Source organism: Electrona antarctica, assembly GCF_951216825.1.
Source record: "Electrona antarctica genome assembly, chromosome: 19".
In the NCBI taxonomy this organism is placed as follows: Eukaryota; Metazoa; Chordata; class Actinopteri; order Myctophiformes; family Myctophidae; genus Electrona; species Electrona antarctica.
This window is the reverse complement of record NC_136800.1, coordinates 25,504,715-25,528,209: the sequence shown is the minus strand read 5'-3', so window position 1 is coordinate 25,528,209 and position 23,495 is coordinate 25,504,715. Positions and strand designations below refer to the sequence as shown.

At 40.5% G+C, this 23,495-nt stretch overlaps 1 protein-coding gene across 1 annotated transcript; it reads left to right on the top strand.

Moving 5' to 3' along the window:
- Positions 1-3,126: 3,126 nt before the first annotated feature.
- On the top strand, positions 3,127-17,730 carry nmnat2 (nicotinamide nucleotide adenylyltransferase 2; the record flags this gene model as incomplete). Its single annotated transcript, XM_079529866.1, has 11 exons — positions 3,127-3,211; positions 6,657-6,745; positions 8,002-8,069; positions 9,445-9,523; positions 10,910-11,036; positions 13,404-13,484; positions 13,865-13,909; positions 14,358-14,434; positions 15,898-15,999; positions 17,165-17,232; positions 17,628-17,730. 11 exons carry the CDS (start codon positions 3,127-3,129, stop codon positions 17,728-17,730), a joined length of 924 nt encoding a protein of 307 aa, XP_079385992.1.
- Positions 17,731-23,495: the final 5,765 nt, after the last annotated feature.

Genomic DNA, 23,495 nt, shown 5'->3' with positions numbered 1-23,495 from the left:
ATTATTATTATTACCTCTAAAATGAAAAACAAAAACTAATAAGTCCAGTTACCACATCAAAAGTAACCAACAGACTACACTGTATGAAAAAATGACTATATTCACTAAGAAAGTGCCCAAAATTGTATATATTTAATAAATATATAAATATTTATCTGTGGAACCGAGTCAATTAAACAACTTAATGCCTCGATCAACTCCTACATTCCAAGTGCTTATCAGGGTGCCCAGTTCAAATTATTTTGGGGGGTCGCAGACTAAGAACCATTGCTCTGTAACACCAGAGCTGTAATTCACAGGTCATCCTTTTCAAAATCTTTCCGATACCCGGGCCATCAAGCCAACATCTTCTTTCCACCCGACAGTGAAAGGTCTCACTAGGGGGCCGTAACGCATGTGGACACAGGTCATCCTTAATCTTAATCTTAAACATCTTAAACATTATTAAGCCTGATTTCCAAAATAGCAAGAATAGCACATCTACAAGCTCACAAGCTCTGCATCGGGAAAAGAAAGGGGGAAATGGTTGCCTGTAATGAGATGCCCATTATAGGGAGGCCAGTTTTAAAGTGATTAATGCATGTATGGTAGGCCTATCTAAAATCAGATTAATCAGCAGAAAAACATTCAGTGGAGGAAACCAGTGTTGCCAGGTTTTTGGGAGAGAAATAAGCCATGATACAGCTCTATAAAATCAAGGCCAAAAGAATATAGGCCACATGAGCACTGTAAACCTATACATCCGATTTGTGAAAATAGCCGATATACAAGCTCACTATGTGCCACGATGTGCTATGTTGTGAGCTTGTTGATCGGCTATTTAAAAAAAAATAATGTTCTATCTATCTGTGTGAATGATCAAATTCAAACCTGGCTTGTGAACGCCAAAGACCGAAGGAAGTGGGAACTGGGAAGTCAGTCTGATCAAAATCCACAGATCTCGGGGTGCCTGCTGGCCAAGTGGTCTAGGCGCATGCCACATATAGGCTCCGGCCTGACAGCGCGTTGTGTTCGAGTCCCCCTCAGGATGACCTTTGCTGCATGTCTCTCCCCTTCTCTCCCTCCTACTTTCCTGTCTGTCTTCACTATATCAATAAAAGCAAAAACCTAAAAATAAAACATCTTAAAAAAATTACAGAAATCTCTGTATCTGTCGGTCTGTCTGTGTATACCATTTATGAATGTTATCAATACTTATGACCGGCCTGAAAGTAGTATGATAATGGGTACAACTGCTACTCTGACAAAAGGTACAACGGGCATTACATAATACCTTCTATCTTATATGTTCCTATCTTGCACATCTCTGCAGAAACCACCTAACTCCAAAACGTTCAACGTTTTTCAAAAAATTAACGTTCATTTGTTTTTTTTTGTTTTTTTGGAAAATGAAGAAAATCTTATATTTTTAAAACAAAGCAATACTGCCTCATCAAAGTTGGTATTGTGACTGTATTGTCAATTACTTGCATGAGAGGCAGAGAGGTGGTGCAGTTATAGATGCTTTAGCAGACATTTTGATGGTCCAATGGAGTTAAGAGGTTTTATCCGAAGCACTTTTTAATACTTTGCATTAGTTCGATATTTATTTAACCATGCAACACACAGACGTAAAGGCTGTTCAATAGTGTTGAAGTGTTCTAATCTAGTATGTTATTAGTTAGAAAAGTTACATTGAAATGCTGATTTGAAGATTTTGAACATGGAATCTCTCTGGTATTTCACAGATATCTCAGTACATTTTGACGTGTTCAAGTTGAAATACTCCAGCGTTTAAAGCTGCATTCTGTAACTTATCTGTTATACCCTGGATTTGTGCTTTTGAGCTGTTCTTTTGTAGTTTAGCTGTCAAACTTTGAAACTTTGGCTTATAATGGCATAAGAAAAAAACCAAAAAAAAGATATATATATCTTCACTGAAAATAGCTGATCATCAAGCAACGCGTCTCACCATGCATGATGCTGTTGAGCTTGGTGGGCTTGGCGATCTATTTCAATGATCAATCATTTGATTTCGTTCTGGCCTCGATCAATGGGAACTAACTTAGTAGCCTACACTTAAATTCCTATTTATCAATATCACAGCATGTTTTAAAGAAGAAAATACCATAATAATAATAATAATCTTAGTGTTTTGTCAAATATTTGGCGGCCCACTTGCAATATGCCCACAGCCCACAGTGGGCCCATGCCCACAGCCCACAGTGGGCCCATGCCCACAGCCCACAGTGGGCCCATGCCCACAGGTTGTTTTTTTGTTAGTAAATAACAAAAAACAACTTGTGGTGTGGGCTGGTAAAGTACAACATTTGTACTGCTCTGTACTGTACTGTACTGTACTGTACTGTACTGTACTGTACTGTACTGTACTGTACTGTACTGTACTGAACTGAACTGAACTGAACTGAACTGAACTGAACTGTACTGTATTTACAATCTCAAAGGTAACAGACAATAATTAATATATAATTAATGTACAGAACAGAAAGAAAATATAGCATAATAATAATAATAAAGATAATAATAATTATACCATTAGGTTTCGGGGAACATACCGTAGATACATTTTTTTTCTTATTTAATATTGTCTTATTTTCTTATTATTTACAACAAACTTGAACGATTTGAAATTCCACGATAAATGGGCAAAGACAAAACTATATAGATTTGCTCATACAGGATGAATGAAATTAATACGAAATGAGTGCCATCTCTTCTAAATTGCCATAGCCTATACTATAGGCTATTAACAGATTGCATCATTCAACATAAGTGAATGAAACAAATTAATTAACAGGAAAAAAAAGAAAAAATAATCTGTCCAAAAATGTTCTGGAGACATCACAATCAAAGAGGTGGAGTGGAAACCGTCTCAGCATCCTGTGCGGCAGCACTGCTGCTTGCCTGCTTGCTTTAAATGACGTAGAATTTGTCAGTGTGTCTTTAACAGTGGTGACGCTCTTTCCATCCATCCATCCATTCATCCACCCTCTACCGTTCAGCTCAGTAGGCCTATACCGCATCCAGTTGGGTGGAGGCTGCTTGCCTGCGTGTTTCTCTACACCGTTAAACAAAAGAAACCTATAGGCTTTTTGGGATCACTGTTTTTATACAACTCCAGCAGCCATGACAGAAAGCAACAAAACGCACGTCATCCTGCTGTCCTGCGGCAGCTTCAACCCCATCACCAAAGGACACATCCACATGTTCGGTAAGAAAGATCCTTTGCATGTTTGCAACAGACTGAGGCGAGCCTATATATAAGCCTTAAAAAATAGCAGACCTACAAAACAACCTGTGGTGTGGACTCGCCGCTTCCGCGATGCGTCGTGAGTTTGTAGGTCTGCTATTTCTCGACGTGCCACACCGTTCTGCGAGGAAGTATAAACGATCTAGGCTTTCACAATATAGAATAGGCTACTGAAATTCTGAACCGCTGTGCTATTGTGCGTGTTACTATGGCTGTGTACTGCTGTGTGGATCACAACACAAGCCCGTTCCTAAACCTCAAAATATTCTACAGTGTTAATGTAGCGCCGGCCGGGATTCGAACATTGATATGATAATTAGGCTATTATTATAAGGGATGTGTGTCGCTATCCAGGGGGAGTGGTGCTGAAATGGGCGACGGCTCTGACGATGCTGGAAAATGTGTCAGAGACTCAGATACATAATTCTCTGTTGAAAATCAATAATCTGGGAATTATTGTTTTTGTTCAATCCATACAGTAGGCCTAGTAGGCTACTGTAAGAACCCACCCAGAACCTGCTATAAGATCTGCAGATGAATATGAACGTGTTTAAGAGGATGTTAGATAATGTTGTGAATGCTGTAGAAAGGCCTTAATGTGGCGTGTGCGTGGTGGGTGTGTGTGTGTGTGTGTGTGTGTGTGTGTGTGTGTGTGTGTGCGCGCGCACGTGTGCGTGTGTGAGCAAAATGCGTAGAGTGAAAATCTATAATTAATATCCAGTAATGACAATTAATTCACTTTTCGGCTGAGGCTTGTTGATAACAGCATGCGTCATTCAAGAATGGCAAACAAGACCTCATGTTGGCTGCATGATTGATACATTTTATTTATTAATGATTTTGTATTTGTAATACACACAGCCTTATTTGTATCTTTCGTGTTAGACATCGAGGTCTAATGTGAATTATATGAGCAACAAAACGAAGGCCTAGCAAAGCCACTTCAGTATGGGATTCATTATTCATTCTGAGTTATTACAAATCTGTGAATTCTGAATGTTTGTCATTAGGATCTAGAAGGCTCAAACCTCACCTTTCTCCCTCATACCATCTCACTCTCAGGCCGTTCTGTAGTGACAGCATTATGGGACAATATCAGAGCAGACGGCAACGTTTTTGACGTGGCACCCTGCACTCACTAGAATGCAGAAGTGTTTTTGACGTGGAACCCTGCACTCACTAGAATGCAGAAGTGTTTTTGACGTGGCACGCTGCACTCACTAGAATGCAGAAGTGAGGTTCTCAACACCCACCTTGGATGTTATCAACCGATAAACCAATGTATGCTTCTTATCAGACCATGCAATGGAGCAGTACTAGTATGAATATATCCTACATACTGCCTACCGTGAGCTAATATTGTATCCGTATAGGAGGCTTTTAATACAGCCAGAAAACCCCATTCTGGCAGCCAGCTCAGTAGCATGCCTCGCGATTCATTAGAGTGATTAGACTCTCAACCCACACCTCGCTTCCGGCACTATTTTTCCAACAACCGCAGACTACTTTTTTTGGCCGATAAAGTATAGTTTTAGACCGCGATTACTTGCGTGCGGTCCAAATCAACACAGCGGCAACGTCAATATGTAGGAAATGTCCATACTGGCTCTAATGCATAGTCATGACTCATGATGACGGCTATTAAATTGTCTGATAACATCCGAAACCGCTGTTCTCAAACCCACGACGTAGAGAGGGTGACGACTCCACCAAAAAAAAAAAGAGCTTCAGCCGACTCAGCTGCGTTTGAGTTGCGATATTGTCCCCCCGTCAGCGTGCTACATCATGGGTACCCCCGAAACGTGTTGCCGTGAGGCTAAATCCGTCCCTAGCCGTCACCCGTTTGACGACACAGGTGTGAGACTGCGTTTATCAGACTAACTTCCCCACACATTGTTCTGAAATGTTCATCTAAATACAGATGCCAATAATTGTAGTTAGAGCCTGAATGTATTGGATTCAACAGACAGACAGACAGACAGACAGACAGACAGACAGACAGACAGACAGACAGACAGACAGACAGACAGACAGACACTGTGTGTACATCTGTAGATGGATTCCTTTAACCAGGGAGAGTGTCTCATTGATCAACATAGAAACATTTAACCATGTAACAACACAACAGACTGAATCACACATCAACGTAGAAAATCATTCAAATAAACAGGCTCTGAAAATGCACGTGGCCCACCCATCTGACCACTTAACATGTCCTTTCTTTCACTGAACTGTCTCCTTGTAGCCGATTGTCTCTGTCGTGGGTCATTCCTGCCTTTCCACTCAGAGAGCAGTGAAGTAATCATCCAGATAAATATCAAACATATTTCATAAGTATCGGAACGGCCCTGAACATCCAGAGCAATTTGGGAGGTTTAAGATCGGATCTTTGAAGCACTCACACTACATCATAATCTCACCAGATAAATCATTCCCTATCAGGCTAGCATGGGTAACGGGCCCCCTGGTAGTCAGGAGGGGGAATGCTGACCCAAAATCACCCCGACCATTCTGTAGTGCAGTTGTTCTCAAATGGGGTCCGGGCTACCGCTAGGGGACCTTGAAGGGGTTCCAGGGGGTCCCCAGCTAAATTTGATAATATACAGTAGCATTACAATTATTTGAACCACAATCCTATACATCGTCTATTTGAACATAGCTGATCTACAAGCTCACATGATACTGACATGATACTAAACATGATACCGACCAAGATACTCACCATTATACTGACCATATGATACTGACATGATACTATCATGATAGTGACCATGATACTGATACTGACCATTATACTGACCATATGATACTGACATGATACTATCATGATAGTGACCATGATACTGATACTGACCATTATACTGAACATCATACTGACATGATATTGACCCCGATATTGACATGATACTGATCATGATACTATGATACTGATATTGACATGATATTGACCTGGATACTGACATAATATTGATAGTGATGTGGATGACAGTGGCTCAGGCGCTGAGTGGCCGGTAGAGCAGCTGGATGGGAAACAAAAGGTTCTCAGTTCAATCCCGGGCTACGCCAGAGTTAGTGTTGAAATGTTCTTGAGCAAGACACTGAACCTCAAATTGCTGTCGATGTGCAGGTTGGTGCCATGCATGGTTTCCTCCGCAATTGGTGTATGAATGTATGGGTGAATGCGTGAATGTAATGCTCTCTATGTAAAGTGCTTTGGATACAAGTGCTATATGCACCATTTACCATTTATGATACTAACATGATACTGGCCATGATACTGACCACTTGGCCAGTGGCCATGATACTGACATAGTATCATGCTGTAAGCTGTGTAGTCTGAATTGAAACATTGTGTGTTGTTATAGTATGTTCCTTACTCTATTTGTCTGTTTCTGTTTGTTTACAGAGAAAGCCAGAGAGCACCTGCACAAAACAGGCCGCCACATTGTGATTGGTGGAATTATCTCACCTGTGCACGACTCCTACGGCAAACCTGTAAGTAACTACAAAACACCACGCATCTACAATATTAACGTTTCGACACAGTCTTCATCAGAATTAATTTGAAACATTAATCTATAATAAAGCCTTGATGAGCTTTACAAAGTTAGTGTGCAGACTTCTATTTTTTATATACAGTATAATCAGAATATACCACAGCCTGTTATGATGAGTAATTATTGAACTGTTCCCCCTTATGTTTTAATTTGCGTTAGATACGGCTGTGTCGCGGGCCAAATATAGCAGATCTACAAGCTCACAACTTGTAGATGGTTGACATGGTTATTGTTGGTGTCGCTGTACGACAAAGTATAAAGCAGGCATTGTTGAAGCACAGCGTTGTTGCGTTTGTGTTGCACTGCAGCTGTGTTCTCGCCTTGTTCTCTGCCTGCTGGACTTAATGGGATTCCTGTCCTACTTTTGCTGCCTGTGTAGAAGATGGGAGTTTATGAATAATAAATGATACAGTAGATACAGTACAGTAACACACTGCTGTTCCACTCTGTGTTCTTTTCATTGGATTTCATGGATTATTTCCACTGTTCACGTTTTTTATACATGTAATTAAATTATGACATGTGCACCTTGTTTCTTGACAAAGAAATTTAATTTTTATGTTCAACGACAGAAACGCAATACAAACATGAATCACAATTATTTGAGCGACACTTAATCAACAAGTAAAATGTCATAATGGTGACAGCCCTATAGAGTACATGTCCACCAGTATAGAGAATGGAAATCTGACATCACTACGGGTAGTGAGTCGTTTCTTTCCATTGAACATATACCATAGGGTCTCAATAGCATCGTGGCAACTGTGTTCCAAAAATAAACAAATGAGCCCTGCTATTTTACTAGTATGGATATGAAGCATCAACGGATGGTGAAAAAGCACTATTTTATCCAAAGAGTAATAAAATAAATACATTTTCTCCAAACCCAGATATTATTAAATGTAACTCAAATATCATAAACGATACCTGTTTGGAACACAGTTCTTACACTATGCTTTTTCAATCAAATGCCCAATGCTTTTTCAATCGCATCCCCAATCCCTGGATTGGGGATGCGCTGCAATGTTTATTGCAGTTTGAACATACTGTAGTTGCAATTACCTCTAGGCTCTGTCTGTCAGGAGAGGGAGACAACGGACATAACAGATTGTTTAACCTCAAGTTTATATTGTAATGATTTGTTGAAAGTGTTCAGGATGTGTGTCAGTCACTTTTTCTTGTGTGTCGTTTCAGGGTCTGGTGAACAGCAGACATCGTCTCACCATGTGTCAGATGGCTGTCCAATCGTCTGACTGGATCAGGTCTGGTTTATTAGATTTCGCTTAACCCATTTAGGCCTGAGGCCGATTCTAAAAACGCCTTCTAAAGACGTTTTTTTCTGAAAAACTTTTTTTTTAATACTGTACATACTGTACAGAACCCCAAAATGGGTTCCCGGCCTGAAGGGGTAAAACACCAAAAGGAGTTCCCGCCCAGAATGGGTAATGGTAGAACACTGTTTCCCATTTGTGGGTCAAGGACACATTTTTATGGGTCCCTTTATTGTTTGTTTCCTACATTTATTATTATTGCAAAACATTTTCAAAAAACATTCCCAAAAAAGCAACATTTTTCATGAATTAAAAACAAATTCAATGATTTATTTTCAGAAATGTATTGGCAATGCGTTGTGAGCCTGTACATCAGTCTATCATCGGCGTGAACTAACAATGTTGTTGATGTTTGTTTACAGCCGTGGTTCCAAACGTTACTTCTTAAACATTTGTTTTCTAATTTATGGAATTTATTTTTTTCTTACAGTATTCAGGAAATGTGTTTGTTTTAAATTCATCGTTCTTTTTTGGTTAAAAGAAAATCACATACGTGTGAAGTGAACAGTGCCTTTTACCAAGATGATGATGTAACGTCATCATACATCACTTTTTGGGCCCACTGCAGGGGCCTAAAAAGTTTATACAGAATAAAATGTCATTGACTATTTGGCCTGAAAAGTTTATACGGAATACAAAGTTCCGGAAAAAGTCCATAGATTTGGCTGCCACATGATGCATACACCAAGCCACGCATTTCAGCGGCTATAGCACCGCTCAAAAAACAATTGAAAAGAAAATGTAGGAAACAAAAAAATCACACCCGTGTGAAGTGAGGGGCGCTAAAATATTAAAGTCTAACTCATGTTGATTAGGTGATGTAATGGTGATGTAAAACAAACGGTGCCAACACAAACATTAAATGCCATTAACAATAAAGAGACAATATGACGTAATGAGGGACAATATGACAATATGTAAATCTTCCCTTCATTGTCAATGGCGTTTTTAAAACAAACATTGAACTAAAAACCAACATTAAACCTTAAGGGATATTTACTCACAAGCCATACAAATGGTTCCTAGTTGACCCACTGTTTGGGAAACAGTGTGGACTAACAACAACGGCGTGGTTTGTTTACAGAGTGCACTAACCATGGTGTTGTTTGGTTACAGAGTGGACTAACCATGGTGATGTTTGTTTACAGAGTGGACTAGTAACCATGGTGATGTTTGTTTACAGAGTGGACTAACCATGGTGATGTTTGTTTACAGAGTGGACTAACCATGGTGATGTTTACAGAGTGGACTAACCATGGTGATGTTTGTTTACAGAGTGGACTAACCATGGTGTTGTTGTTTACAGAGTGGATCCATGGGAGAGCTACCAGAACACATGGCAGACAACCTGCAGCGTACTGGAACATCACCGTGACCTGATGAAGGTACGAACCATCATCATCATCATCATTGTAGGACATGTATGACTTAAATATGAACCAGTAGTGGCCTGGGTAGACAGACTAATACTGTCATTGTTGGTGTAAGTTGTAATGTAAAACGAACTGCACAATATAGTGCTTTTCCATTAGTAAACTTGAAAAGTTGTGGGTGTAATATGTATTATTATTATTAATTTATTTAAACACACACACACACACACACACACACACACACACACACACACACACACACACACACACACACACACACACACACACACACACACACACACACACACACCCCCCCCCCCCCCCCCCCCCCAGGAGAAAGCACCCGTGTTTTAGCTAAAAGTTACAGTGATCCGATTCAAATTGTATCTGCTTATATACTCCATTTATTCAGTACTTCATTCATTGATTAATTTCATCCTGTATCCTGAATGAATTCTCGATCTCCTGATTGGATGAAATTGGTATCCAGACCTGAACGTGTATACTTGTTTACTTGCTGGAGAGATGGGCAGACCCGTTATGGAACAGAGAGATGGGCAGACCCGTTATGGAACAGAGAGATGGGCAGACCCGTTATGGAACAGAGAGATGGGCAGACCCGTTATGGAACACAGAGATGGGCAGACCCGTTATGGAACAAATAACTCTATAGCAGTGATTACAATCAGAACATAGAGCTACAGTATTTAACATTTTAATTAAAAAATCACACCCGTGTGAACTGAGTGGTGTAAGGTATTATATACCCTGATCAGCTGTGGTCTGACGTAATGTCTGACGTAATGAAATCACACCCGTGTGAACTGAGTGACCATAGCAACCATGCTCATTTTTGAGTGGTGTAAACCACTCCTACAACTGGCTTTTGTGTGCAGAAAAAAATGAGCATGGTTGCTATGTTCAAAATAATTTCTGACGTAATTAAATCACACCCGGGTGAACTGGATGACCGTAGCAACCATGGTAATTTTCTCTGCACAAAAAAAGCCAGTTGTGAAATCACATCCGGGTGTGATTTCATTACGTCAGACCACAGCTGATCATGCTATATAAAACCTTACACCACTCAGTTCACACGGGTGTGATTTTTTTGGTACGAACAAACACGTGGACACGTGGACACGGAAACTAACAAAGCCAGTTGTTGGAGTGGTTTACCACTCAAAAATACAATACTTTTCACCTCATTTTAACTGATCTCAAAATTGAACTGGTTCACAGTGACAGAAACAGAACCAGAATGTAATATTCAATGCAGCTGTAGCCATGCAGGAAACAGGGACTGTTAACAATGTTATCAGTTGTTTTTATGAAACATGTTTATGAAACCATCATGTGAAATGGTTATAAAAGCTTTTTTTTCCCATTATTCTTCAGAGAGTCACTGGCTGCATCCTGTCTAATGTCAACACGCCGTCAACGACTCCTGTGATTGGTCAGCCACAGAACGAGACTCCACCCATTTACCAGAACCAGAACAACATGATTCACAAGGCCACTCCCGGTGAGCGAATATTAATGGTGTCTTACATACAGCACACATACATTTATATTTAATGACATTTTGATTTATAATCAATGAAAAATAACAAGTCTGTTCAGCAAAGCTTGCGTGCACTGGCGGAACAAATCAATACCGGGCCGGGGGGGCAGAACACACGATCCCCCAAACCGACTCCCCCCACCAACAACACTTCAAAGCTTGACGTTACATTGCTTTAAAACAAACATCCACAGTTAAACAAAATGGCAAAAAAAGGAATAGCAGTCGTAAAATGTATGTCCTCACAAGTATAGTGCTACTACATCTATTAACTAGTTCAACCAGGTTTATTCAGTCCCTCTAGTAGCAGTTCATTCCAGGTCAGTGTGTCCATCTTAAAATAGCTCCACCATCGATTTAATAAAAAAACACTGACTGTTGTTCAAAGACAAAGGCGTATGTGTATCATCATCTGTGTGTGTGCGTGTGTGCGTGCGTGCGTGCGTGCGTGCGTGCGTGCGTGCGTGCGTGCGTCATCGTTAGTAAATGGGCCCTTTCCTGTTCTGTCTCCTCTACAATTCAATATTTATTCAATATCTGTCAAATACGTCCTGTCTTCTCTCACAAACACAGTGTTCAGCCTCCACACAGCTTCATTCTGCTCTGTTTCCATGAGTTCCATATCTAAATGCTGCATATCATTTACAGTATGTATGCTTTTGGGGACAGTCAGAAAGGTCTAATGTTTCATTGTCTAGATTATACAGAATATTGTGTGTCAATCCTTTTCACATTTCACGTCACAGCCTAAACGTGAAATAATCTGCTATTTTACAAAGCATATTCATTTTCAACCCACTGATTTAGCAAACATATCATTTTGGGGTTTTTAATGCTGGAACAGCTCTTTTATAAAGAAAGAGAGGTCACGTGTGAAGAGATTGTTGTATCTGCTGCAGGGAATAGTACAGTTTAAACGGACATACATGACTATAGGCTGATTTTGTTTTCCAGTGCATGTATAAAAACTACAGCAGATTAAAAACATGGCAGGCAAGTAAGCAACACAACTGCATCTAATGGAATGAATAATGGGTCTGTTAAACTTAGGTGTACAAATGTGCAAGCAGAGATGTTTCAGGACACGGCCCCCTGAAATAAATATTTGAACTGGGGACTCCCCAAAATAATCATATTTGAACTGGTGATGCCCCAAAATTCCATATTTGAACTGGGGACGCCCCAAAATAATCATATTTGAACTGGTGATGGCCCAAAATTCCATATTTGAACTGGGGACGCCCCAAAATAATCATATTTGAACTGGGGATGCCCCAAAATTCCATATTTGAACTGGGGACGCCCCAAAATAATCATATTTGAACTGGAGACTCGACAAAATAATCATATTTGAACTGAGGACCGGGGACCCCCCAAAATAATCTTATTTGCACTGGGGACCCCCCCCCCCCCCCCACCCCCACCCCCACCCCCACCCTGACAAGCACTTGGAGTTGGAGTTGATGTTTTACATTTAGTTCGACTCGGTTCCCCAGATAAATATTGTGAAAATAGCCAATCTACAAGCTCACATCGCCTCACAACACGATACGTTATGAGCATGTAGATCTGCATGTAGATCATGTAGATAAACTTTTGCTTCATTCTTAGGAAATATTTGACAATTTGGCTAATGTTTGACAACTTTCTACCGTATCTAGTTTGTTGATTACTTTTGATGCAGTAATGATTTTGATTTTCATCACTTTCAAAATGTGCAGACAGTACACTGTACAGGGTCCTATTATGCGTGTCTTAAGTACCAGGTCTTATTACTTAACTTAAGACCTGGAGGCGTGATCAATGCCATTTGGCTATTCTGAGTGGCCAAACAGCATTGACCACGCCTCCAGGTCTTAAGTTAAGTCATAAGACCTGGTACTTAAGACACGCAAAATAGGGCCCATGTGTGTTGGTTTGTTTACTGTTGAGAGAACAATGCTGCACATTAAGCTAATCCAGTGGTGTCAATTGGGTATGGCAAGCTAAGGCAGTACGTTGCTATACTTTAGCTCCAGGGTGGAAAAAACAATAATAAAATGGAGGAAAATATGCCCGAAAAATAAGCAAATAACCTCACACAACCGCAAAAATAGAGATAAATAGCCGTGCGTGCATGGGCACGGGCACGACGCATGCACATTGCACATGCATGATGCGCCGTGAACTTGCCATACCTTAGCTTTTGCTGAAATGACGACACTGAGCTAATCATCTGGACCCTCACCCCAACTTCATTGTTGGACCCCCACAGGTTGAGAACCACTGGTCTACAGTATTGTTAGTGCATGTGGACTCACCTCCACCTCACTGTGTTTGTGTGTGCAGTCAAACTGTGGGGGAAGATATCAGAGAATCTGGGCAAGATCTGCTGCGTTCGCCCTCACATCGATCGCTTCACCTTTGTGGGTGAGTGGAACACACACACACACACACACACACACACACACACACACACACACACACACACACACACACACACACACACACACACACACACACACACACACACACACACACACACAACCTGTCAGTTCATATAAATCATTTACTCATTTGCGTTTTCTTCATAAATGTAACGCTCTACCTGATCAGCGTCACATACAGTAATAGCATCCAAAAATGAATTGCAGATGAGATTGCAGATCTGCTTTTGGATTTGAATCGTTGGAACTATGAGGTTTCTATTCGACAGAGGAATTCATTTACAAATGAATCTTACAATGAATTGTAAACGTAATGATTTTTAAATCAATGATCAATAACTCACGTTTGTCCTCTTCTGTCAGATGAAAATGCAAACCTGGGAACTGCTTTGAGGTATGAGGAGATTGGTGAGTTGAGTCCTTTTATTTACCTACATTCACAAATCAATCTGATATGGAGCTGTATCCCCTGACAGTACTGTCAATCAAACAGAATGAATGGTCCCATACACCAGTGGTTCTCAAACGGGGGTCCTCCAGAGGGTTCCAAGGGGTCCCCAGAAAAACGTTTGACAGTTAGGACACAGTTACAGTAGGCTTTAACTCATACAACGTACAAATGGAACCAAATACACCCACATGGGACCCGTAATTGTGTCCATTTGGTTCTATGGTTACACTCTCAGAGTTATGGGGGGTCCGTGGCCTTATACCAAAGTGGCGTATGAAATTAAAGCGTTTGAGAACCACTGCCATACACAACTGTTTTTTTGGGGGTTACGCTGTATTTGAAACTGTTTGCGGAGTCCATGTTGATGTTGTTTGTTTGTTTGTTTGTTTGTTTGTGTATGTGTAGAGTTACGCATCCTGCTCCTGTGTGGCAGTGACCTTCTGGAGTCCTTCTGTATCCCTGGACTGTGGAAGGACAGTGATGTAAGCATAAATGAATCCCTATGACAAGACAAAACCTCACGTTTGAAATGACTGTCTGCCTAATGCATGTTATGTACATCTGACAACAGCTAGGTATGGTACTGTATGTCTCTCATGTTATGCACATAAACAGTAAAGATATTAGGTATGTATCTCAGAAAACGATGGCCCACTACATCTATTCACTGTCTGCAGTTGGTTCAGAATGTTGCAGCACAACTCTTAAAGGACCATTTCACCACTTTTCAACCTATCTTCATATAATTGGTCCTCACTAAAATGCCACCATTTTTTTCTACTTGCAGTTCATAAACCCGTCAACCAGTGACATCATTGATCTAATAGAAACTGCAGGCTTTCTATTCCTGAAAAGTTGCAATGCGATAATGGAAGATAATCTAAATATTAAAATAATAATAATCTTAAAGGACCACTTCACCACTTTTCAACAATATAATAGGTCCTCACTAATAAAATGGCACATTTTTTTCCTACTCGGTCTGTGTCTCATAGGAGGGCTGTGTTCACAAACCCGTCCACCACTGCCACCAGTAACATCATCAATGGGGAATCCAAGCTAATAGAAACTGCAGGCTTTCTGGTCCTGAAAAGTTGCAATGCGAAAAAGGAAGCCATCGTTCTCACGATAATAAAAATCTAAACATTTTTGTAAAAAAAATCTTTAAAAAAAAGAATCTGCCTAACGATGATGTCACTGGTGGACGGGTTTCTGAACTGCCCACAGCCCTCCTATGAGACACAGACTGAGTAGAAAGAAATACAGTATTATATGAAGATGGGTTGAAAAGTGGTGAAGTGGTCCTTTAACTGTCCACAGCCTACTCAGTACACAGACTGAGTAGGATAGTTTTTTTGGTATTTTATAATGAACATTAATGAGGACCACTTATATGAAGACACGTTGAAAAGTGGTGAAGTGGTCCTTTAACTGGCTCCAGAAAATGACCACATAACACCTACTGTAGTATTCCAACCGTCTTTGCACTGGCTGCATTTAGAATTGATTTTTAGATTGTATTAATTACCCCACAAGGCCAGGTCCAATCTAGTCCCTTCCTGCATATAGGATTTACTGTTTACTCATCCCTTATAAGCCAACCCACAGCCTGAGATCCTCAGGCAAAGCACTGCTGGTCCGCGCTTTCGCGATCAGAGCACCGACACTTTGGAATACCCTAGCCAAGGAGATCAGCCTTGCTGAGTCTGTGCCCTGCTTTAAATCTCTCCTGAAAACTCAGCTTTATAAAGCTGCTTTTAAATTGTTTCTTGTTTTATGTTAGTGTTATGGATTGGATTTTATCTTTGTGTTGTTGATTCTTCTGTTTTAAGCACTTGTTTTAAGAACTAAAAGTTGCTATACAAATAAACTATTATTATTATTATTATTATAATAATAATTATTATTATTATTATTATTAATGTAAGTGAACGTTTGGTTTCAGATGGAGGTGATCGTGGGGGACTTCGGGATGGTGGTGGTCCCTCGTGATGGAGCAGACACCGACAGAATCATGAACCATTCTTCTGTCCTTCGCAAACACAAGGCAAGTACATCATTCACCAGGAATGAATGCATGACTTCCAGTAGTAGAAAGCATGGTTGTCTGACGGTCCACTATCAGTTATAAAACTATTAAAAATAAATAAATAATAATCACAACAGAAGTGCACCACACGTGACACGGCGAAACTCAGGACACAGGGGAAACGCAAGAAAACTCACAGGGAGCAAACAAGAGACAGGTTGCAGACAGGTCGCTCCAACGAAATGCAGCGACCAATGAGGAATCTATTTTTTACATTTTTATATAGCGCCTTTATCCAAGGCGCTTTACATAGATTGTGCATTACATTCACCCATTCATACACCGATTGCGGCGGAAGCCATGCAAGGTACCAACCAGCACATCGGGAGCAATTTGGGGTTCAGTGTCTTGCCCAAGGACACTTCGACATGTAGACAGGAGCCGGGATTCGAACCGCCGACCCATGGATCATTGGACGACCTGCTCTACCTCCTGAGCCTTCTAAACAAACATTAAAGTCCATAGACATGGCTGACTCTAAAGTAGACTTGGCTGGCAAACGGTTGACGTCTTAAGTGCTCTAAACAAACCTTGTAATATCCCCAAAGTCCATAGACTTGGCTGGCAAACGGTGTATGTCATAGTTCCTGATTATCAGACTCTGAAGCTTCCTGAAGCAGTTCACTCAGTGGACTATATACAGTATGCTCTAAACAAACGTGACAAATCTAATTGATTTGGCTGCGGTGATCTTCAAAAGTCATGCATTGGAGGGGCTAGCACCCCTCAAATAGATTTGATATGACAATATTAAATGAAATAACAGCATGTGGTTCTACCCTATACTGAGAGGCTCCATAATCAGACCGTCACGTTGATTATTATAATCCATTTAGCATTTACCACACTGCTGATAATCTGGTTTAAATTCCTCTAATCCTACAATTGGGCGTGTTAAAATGATTTGTGTAACATACGAGACACTCATCTTTAGAATGTTCTGCAGCTGCAGATGGGAATGACTTTAAAGTTGCTGTAAGTCGCGACGCAACGCTACAGTATGCGACGCGACGCTACAGTACACGTACTTTTACCAACAAAAAAAAATCACTTACACATTAACTTAATAGCATAAAAATGTAAATGTGATGGGTTTGTTCATGTTGTGCTGCGTCTCTTACAGGACAACATCATCGTAGTGAAAGACGACATGAACCATCCCATGTCCATCGTCAGTTCAACCAAGAGCAGGTACCACGTGCCTTTGAGCCAGGCATTCTGATTCTGCACTACAGCACTGCCACAAGCTTAGTGGCTTAAGCCAGTGGGATAATGGATGATATTGCGTTTAAAAGTGTTTCAACTGGTCGACCAAATGAGATATCGGAAAATAAGTGATATCACACTCATTGTAAATAATTATGTTCTTGAGGTATTGTTTACGAAGGCTAATTAGACCTTTGGGATACACAAATAAGTTGGTGAGTCCAAAAACGTAGTTACTGCACTTTGGCTTTGTATGGCAGACAGTATGGTCATGACTCAAATCTATTTTGTCAATTTACTACTGTCCCCAATGTCCTGCCTCGTGTCCTCTCTGTCCCCTCATGTCCTGTCCCCTCTGTCCTGTGTCCTCCGTCCTCCAGACTGGCCCTCCAGCATGGCGATGGTCATGTGACCGACTACCTGAGTCAGCCCGTCATCGACTACGTCCTGCAGAGTCAGCTCTACATCAACACGTCCGGATAGACGCCCTGTGACCCCTGACCCCTTAACCTTTGACCCCTACACACCCCGCCCTCACCTGTACAGAAGCCCCGCCCCCTGAACTCTCACACGCCCTAAGCCTCAACCAGTGGTGGACAAAGTACTCGGCTCCAGTACAGTAAAAGTACCGATACTCCTGGTCAAATATTACTCAACTGCAAAGTTGCTCAATCAAATATGTAATTGAGTTATAAAGTGCTGGAGTACTTGCTTTTAAAGATGCTTAAGTACTCCGAAGTATACATGCTTTTAAAATGACTAAGTATACAAAATACTACATTGCTGTATTGAAATTTAGAGACGTCTCCCTCAAAAATTGTAAAAAATAGCTGATCTACAGTATAAGCTTGGCCATTTGTTAAATAGAGCTTAAGTGGTCTTGTATTATATAATATACAAGGGGGTTCCTTCCTACCTAGAAATGTAGAGTCAAAAGTGCAATATTTGTCTTTGAAATGTAGCGAAGAAAAAAGTCACAAAGTACTCAAATCAAATATATGTAGTTTCTGTCCACCACTGGCCCTCAGTCCCTTCCTCCTCTGCTTGTCCAGCATCCATAATGAGCGTTAGATTTTCATCTCCCTTCACTTCCTGTGTCATGTGATTTGGGGGGCGGGACCACAAGTGTTCTAATTGTTATTATTATCCTTTTCCCCCAATCAGTCGACGGAAGGGGCAGCCCCACCCATCTGGTACCGGGGTTGAACTAAATCAAGCACGTCCGACAATGTGGGTGCAATTGAGGTGAGACAGGAAGGTGTGCTTGAATTCTCTCCTGCAGCGATGTGTGCACACACACACACACACACACACACACACACACACACACACACACACACACACACACACACACACACACACACACACACACACACACACACACACACACACACACACACACACACACACACACACACACACACAAAACTTTTGCTTTTGGAAAGGTTTACACACTGACGTTAACTGGAATGAAAGGCTCTCAGATATTTATGGACCGTGATCCAACAGTGGATTGATCACAGCATGGATGATATTGGGGGTTGGAAACCATTGTAGGGATGTAGAAAAGAATGTAAATTTTTATTATCATTTTCTCTCACTGGAGTTCACGAGTTTTTGAAATGACACGTTTAATTCTGGTTTCCGACAGGTTTTAAGGCGCGATCATGTCCGCTTGAAATTCAATGTAAAGACAACAGGAGAGAATCAGGGAGTGTAGTTTTTTGTTATGAACACTAAATATTCTTATTAAAGTCTTATTTGTACTTGTCGTGCGACGGTGTCACACACTGAAAATAGCGCACGACCGCATGCATAGAACATTTTGTTTTTTGGCATGAGCGTTTTACTCACTCTATAGAATGTCATCTGTTGTGAAAGTGTTTGCAAAACAAATTATACAAGTATATATACACGGTATATACATAAAAGAATATAGTGGGGTGTACCCACGTGTCGCCATTTTATATTCACACAATATAAATGTATGTACAGATGTACCATGTATCCAAACAAGTCTCTGCCCCTTGGCTTTGTCTCTGCTGAGCATTCACATTTGTTTTACTATTTTTTAAATTGTAGTTAGATTCCTCGATTGATTTCCTAAGTGTCTGCATTGTTTTCGGAGTGTTATGTCTGATTTGTATTCCGTAAGCAGCAGCACGGCAGCGCGTTGAAGATGTAATGCAGTGGTGGACAAAGTACTCACCCCAATATTTAAGATACATACTCCTGGTCCAATATTACTCAGCTAAAAGTGAAAGTTAGAGTTAAAGTACCTAGAGTATTTGCTTTTAAGGATACTCAAGGACACATTAACAAAGTACATTTTATCGATGCACTGCTATACTGACATGTGGAAATCTTGAACAAAAAAATAGAGCAAGTGGATAAATTCGAAATCTTTCTTTTGAAATGTAGTTGACTGAAAGTCATAAGCTTGCGAAATAAAAATAAATATATACATAAATACATTTAAATAAAATGAATACACAAATAAAGATACTCATAAATGTGCTTCATCATTACTCAGGTAAATGTAGTATAGTGTCCACCACTGCTTAAAGGCCTCGCCACCCTGTACAGTACATAACGAATGTTACCTTGGACACGAAATAGATGCATAAAACCAAAAGTTAAACTGTGAGTTTGTGACGATGTGCTGCTGCGTTGCTGTGAACTCTGTGTTCTAATGCAGTGCTTCTCAACCTGCGGCTCAGGGGCCATTCGGTGCAAGTGGGCCCCCAAATATTTGGAAAAAATATTTTTATATAATATTTTAAAAATAATGTTTTTTTTATTTTCCATTAAAATGTTGAAAACGTACTTTTCATTGTGATACTGATAAATAGGAATTTAAGTATACTGCTTTAGTTCTATTGATCCAAACCGGAACACAATAATTTGATCATTAAACCACCAAATTGATTGATCATCTGAGGTCAGATAGGGGTGGGCCCTGATCCATGAAAAGGTTGAGAAGCACTGGTCTAGTGGAATGTAAACTGTAGCGGTAAAGACACAGGACAACAGATTATTTTAAATGATGTGGAAAAAAAGAAAACACGTTCTGTATCATGTTATAATTTGGCATTCTCATAAAAAATAAATACATTTTGGAAATCTGTGTTTGAAAAGCAAAAATCTGCCCTGGCCCACAACACAACATTCAGTTGAGCAGTTTTAAGATGTCAGGAGTGGAAAAAGGTCCAGCCTGGTGAACTCACCCACATTCCATTAATACAAGGATACTTATATCATCAAAATACTGTACATTTCATTTGAATGACAATTCATTTCAAGAAGGCTGTGTGGGGACACTACAAATCCGAACCTGACATTTTCATTGTTCTGTCAAACAAGTCCAAAAGAGATAGCACCAAAAAAAGTCCTTGCAGTCTTGTTTCCATTTAGGCCCTATGCAATCAATTCATACTGTAGATATGACAAGAATATTACAAAAATTCAATATCATCAAATACAATAATTTAAAAAAACTCAATTGAGCTTTTTCCCAAACTAGACACATAAATGTATTGTAAAATATACATGCAGCGCTCAGGAAAAAACAATGTCATGCTTTTCAAGATGGGAAATAAACAGGAGAGCAGCACAGGCATTGTGTATGGTTGGACCGAATTCACAGATATAGATTGTATAGTTGGTCATATTTCAAAGCCATGGTCACATTCTGATTACAACCAATGAAACTGACTCATCACCTAATAAAGCTGCTTCATTGACAGTAAGTACTATCCTCATTTCAGTTGATTCTGTGTTAACTGCCTTGCCTTGCTCAGGAGCAGAGTGAATGGTGACTTGAAGGTTAAAGACACCTTCCAGGCTCATTGCCAGTTGGTTGGTAGTTTGAATCTTTGGACCAACTGGTAAAATTTGAAAAAAGAAAGTGATAAAAAGCAAGGCTTTTGCACACCTACAAGCGACAGGTGACAGGCCGAAACGTTGCTGTTTCCCTATTAAAGTGTGCGTGTGTTTTTACTTTTTCAAAAGGGAAAGTGAAAAAGTAAAGTGAGGGCGCGCTAATGACAGGCACCTACCAGTATTGCAGTAGAAGACTGTGGTTGAACTGGTCAGCTCCCATAACAGTAACAGACTGCGGCCTGCTGTACTGGTCAGCTCGCACGCAGTAGACTGTGGTTGTCCTGGTCAGCTCCCAAACAGTATCAGACTGTGGTTGTACTGGTCAGCTCCAAGTATAACAGTAGCCTATCAGACTGTGGTTGTACTGGTCAGCTCCCAGTACAAGTATCAGACTGTAGTTGTAGTCTGGTCAGCTCCCAGCTAACAGTATCAGACTGTGGTTGTCCTGGTCAGCTCCCAATACAAGTATCAGACTGTAGTTGTACTGTCTGGTCAGCTCCCAGCTAACAGTATCAGACTGTGGTTGTCCTGGTCAGCTCCCAGTATAACAGTATCAGGCTGTGGTTGTACTGGTCAGCTCCCAGTAACAGACTGGTTGTACTGATTCATCTCAGAAGAGTGAACAAAATAAGTAATTGTCTCCACCAGGCCGAAGGCATGGGGAGAGAGTATGTTTTGCACTCCGTCCGTGTGTGTGTCCGTGTGTGTGTGTGTGTGTGTGTGTGTGTGTCCGTCCGTCCTTCCGTCCGTCTGTTACCAGCTAATCTCCGGCACCGTTAACCCGGTCGATGCCAAACTTTGCACACACACTCCATGGATGCCAACGATGAACCTCTGCCCCACATTTTCCAGAACGGCCTGTTATAGCGCCACCATGAGGCAGCTTTTCACATGTTTTACCTAAAACTGCACCGATCTGCGTGAAACTTGCATGCACACTCCCTAGAGGCCAAGGACAAACCTTTGACCTGCATTTTCCGCATCTGCCTTTTATAGCGCCACCAGGAGGCCGACTTTTGTAAAACACATTTTTAGATATTACTCCTCCAGATTCTGTCCAAAAATCTCACAAATCGTTACACAGTATCTCTATGGTCATGTGCGCAAGTCGGATCTGTCCGATATTTCATATTCCATCCTAATTGGCTATAATTGGCTTTCACAGTTTGCAAGATTGCCCCGTTTTGCAATCCATTGACATCCCATTGATCCACATTGCATTTCCAATCTGCTTGTATTAAACAATGTTAAACTCACCAACATTGCAGCTGTAGGGAAAGCTTGAATTATTATCCTCTTTCAAACTGCAAAGCGTTTGTTTCATAAAAATCCACCGTAGATATGTTAAGAGCCACTTTCTGTGAAGAAATTCCATGCCGTAATATTGTGCTGGAGTTTGGAAACGCTTGTTTTTACACCTTTTTAGCACCGGGTCGTGCTGCTGCCACCTGCATTATGTGCAAATTCGAAACGGGTGGTATGCTTCCAAACTCCAACACTTAGAAAAAAGAATCACCTGCACAGGGGCCACTATGTTTCCACACTCACTCCAGACTGAGGAACACTATTTCCACACTCACTCCAGAGGGCCGCTATATTCCCACATTCCTGTACCTGCATTATTCTTTATACTGTAACTAAACTGTATTGCAGACCAAAAGGAAAACACAAAACTGTTGCTTTTGTTAAATTATTAACAAAAGCTAAAAATTAAATTGTAATATCTTTTTGACTTAAACTGGATCAAATTAATAATGTAATTCAAATGAACAATCAAGATCTCAAATACAAATGTTAAAGGAGAATTCCATGCTAGAATGCTTTCTTACCTTTCTTTGTAGTTGTTACGTCCCCACCAAAGAGGTCCAGGTGTTTTTTTGTGCAAAATCTCCTTATTGCCTATTTCCCCTACCATAAGCCCTCAATGAATTGCATTGAATTGAATGGGGCTATGGGGTGTGTGCCACATCCCATAGCCCCATTCAATTTAATGTACTTAATAGATGTTCCTGGTACCTCACTTCCTGGAACTATTGCTATGCTTTTTGCCCACAGCTCCCCCTATGATCAAATCTTGTCAACAGAAAACAAATAAATGACCATGGTTTAACTACACAAAACAAAATTATTTTCCCTACACTACATTTTGGGGTTAGATATTCAACCATATTTTAACCAATGAATATTCCCTAATGAATATTCACCTAGTATGTTATGTGTGTCCAGAGGGCCACATTGCATATACTTTTGTAACAATTATTAGCAAAAATAGCCGATCTACAAGCTCAAAACGCGTTTAGCTTGTAGATCGGTAGATTTAAATTTTTAAATTGGAATCCTGAAAAGTAATGCATTTAGTTGTGCAA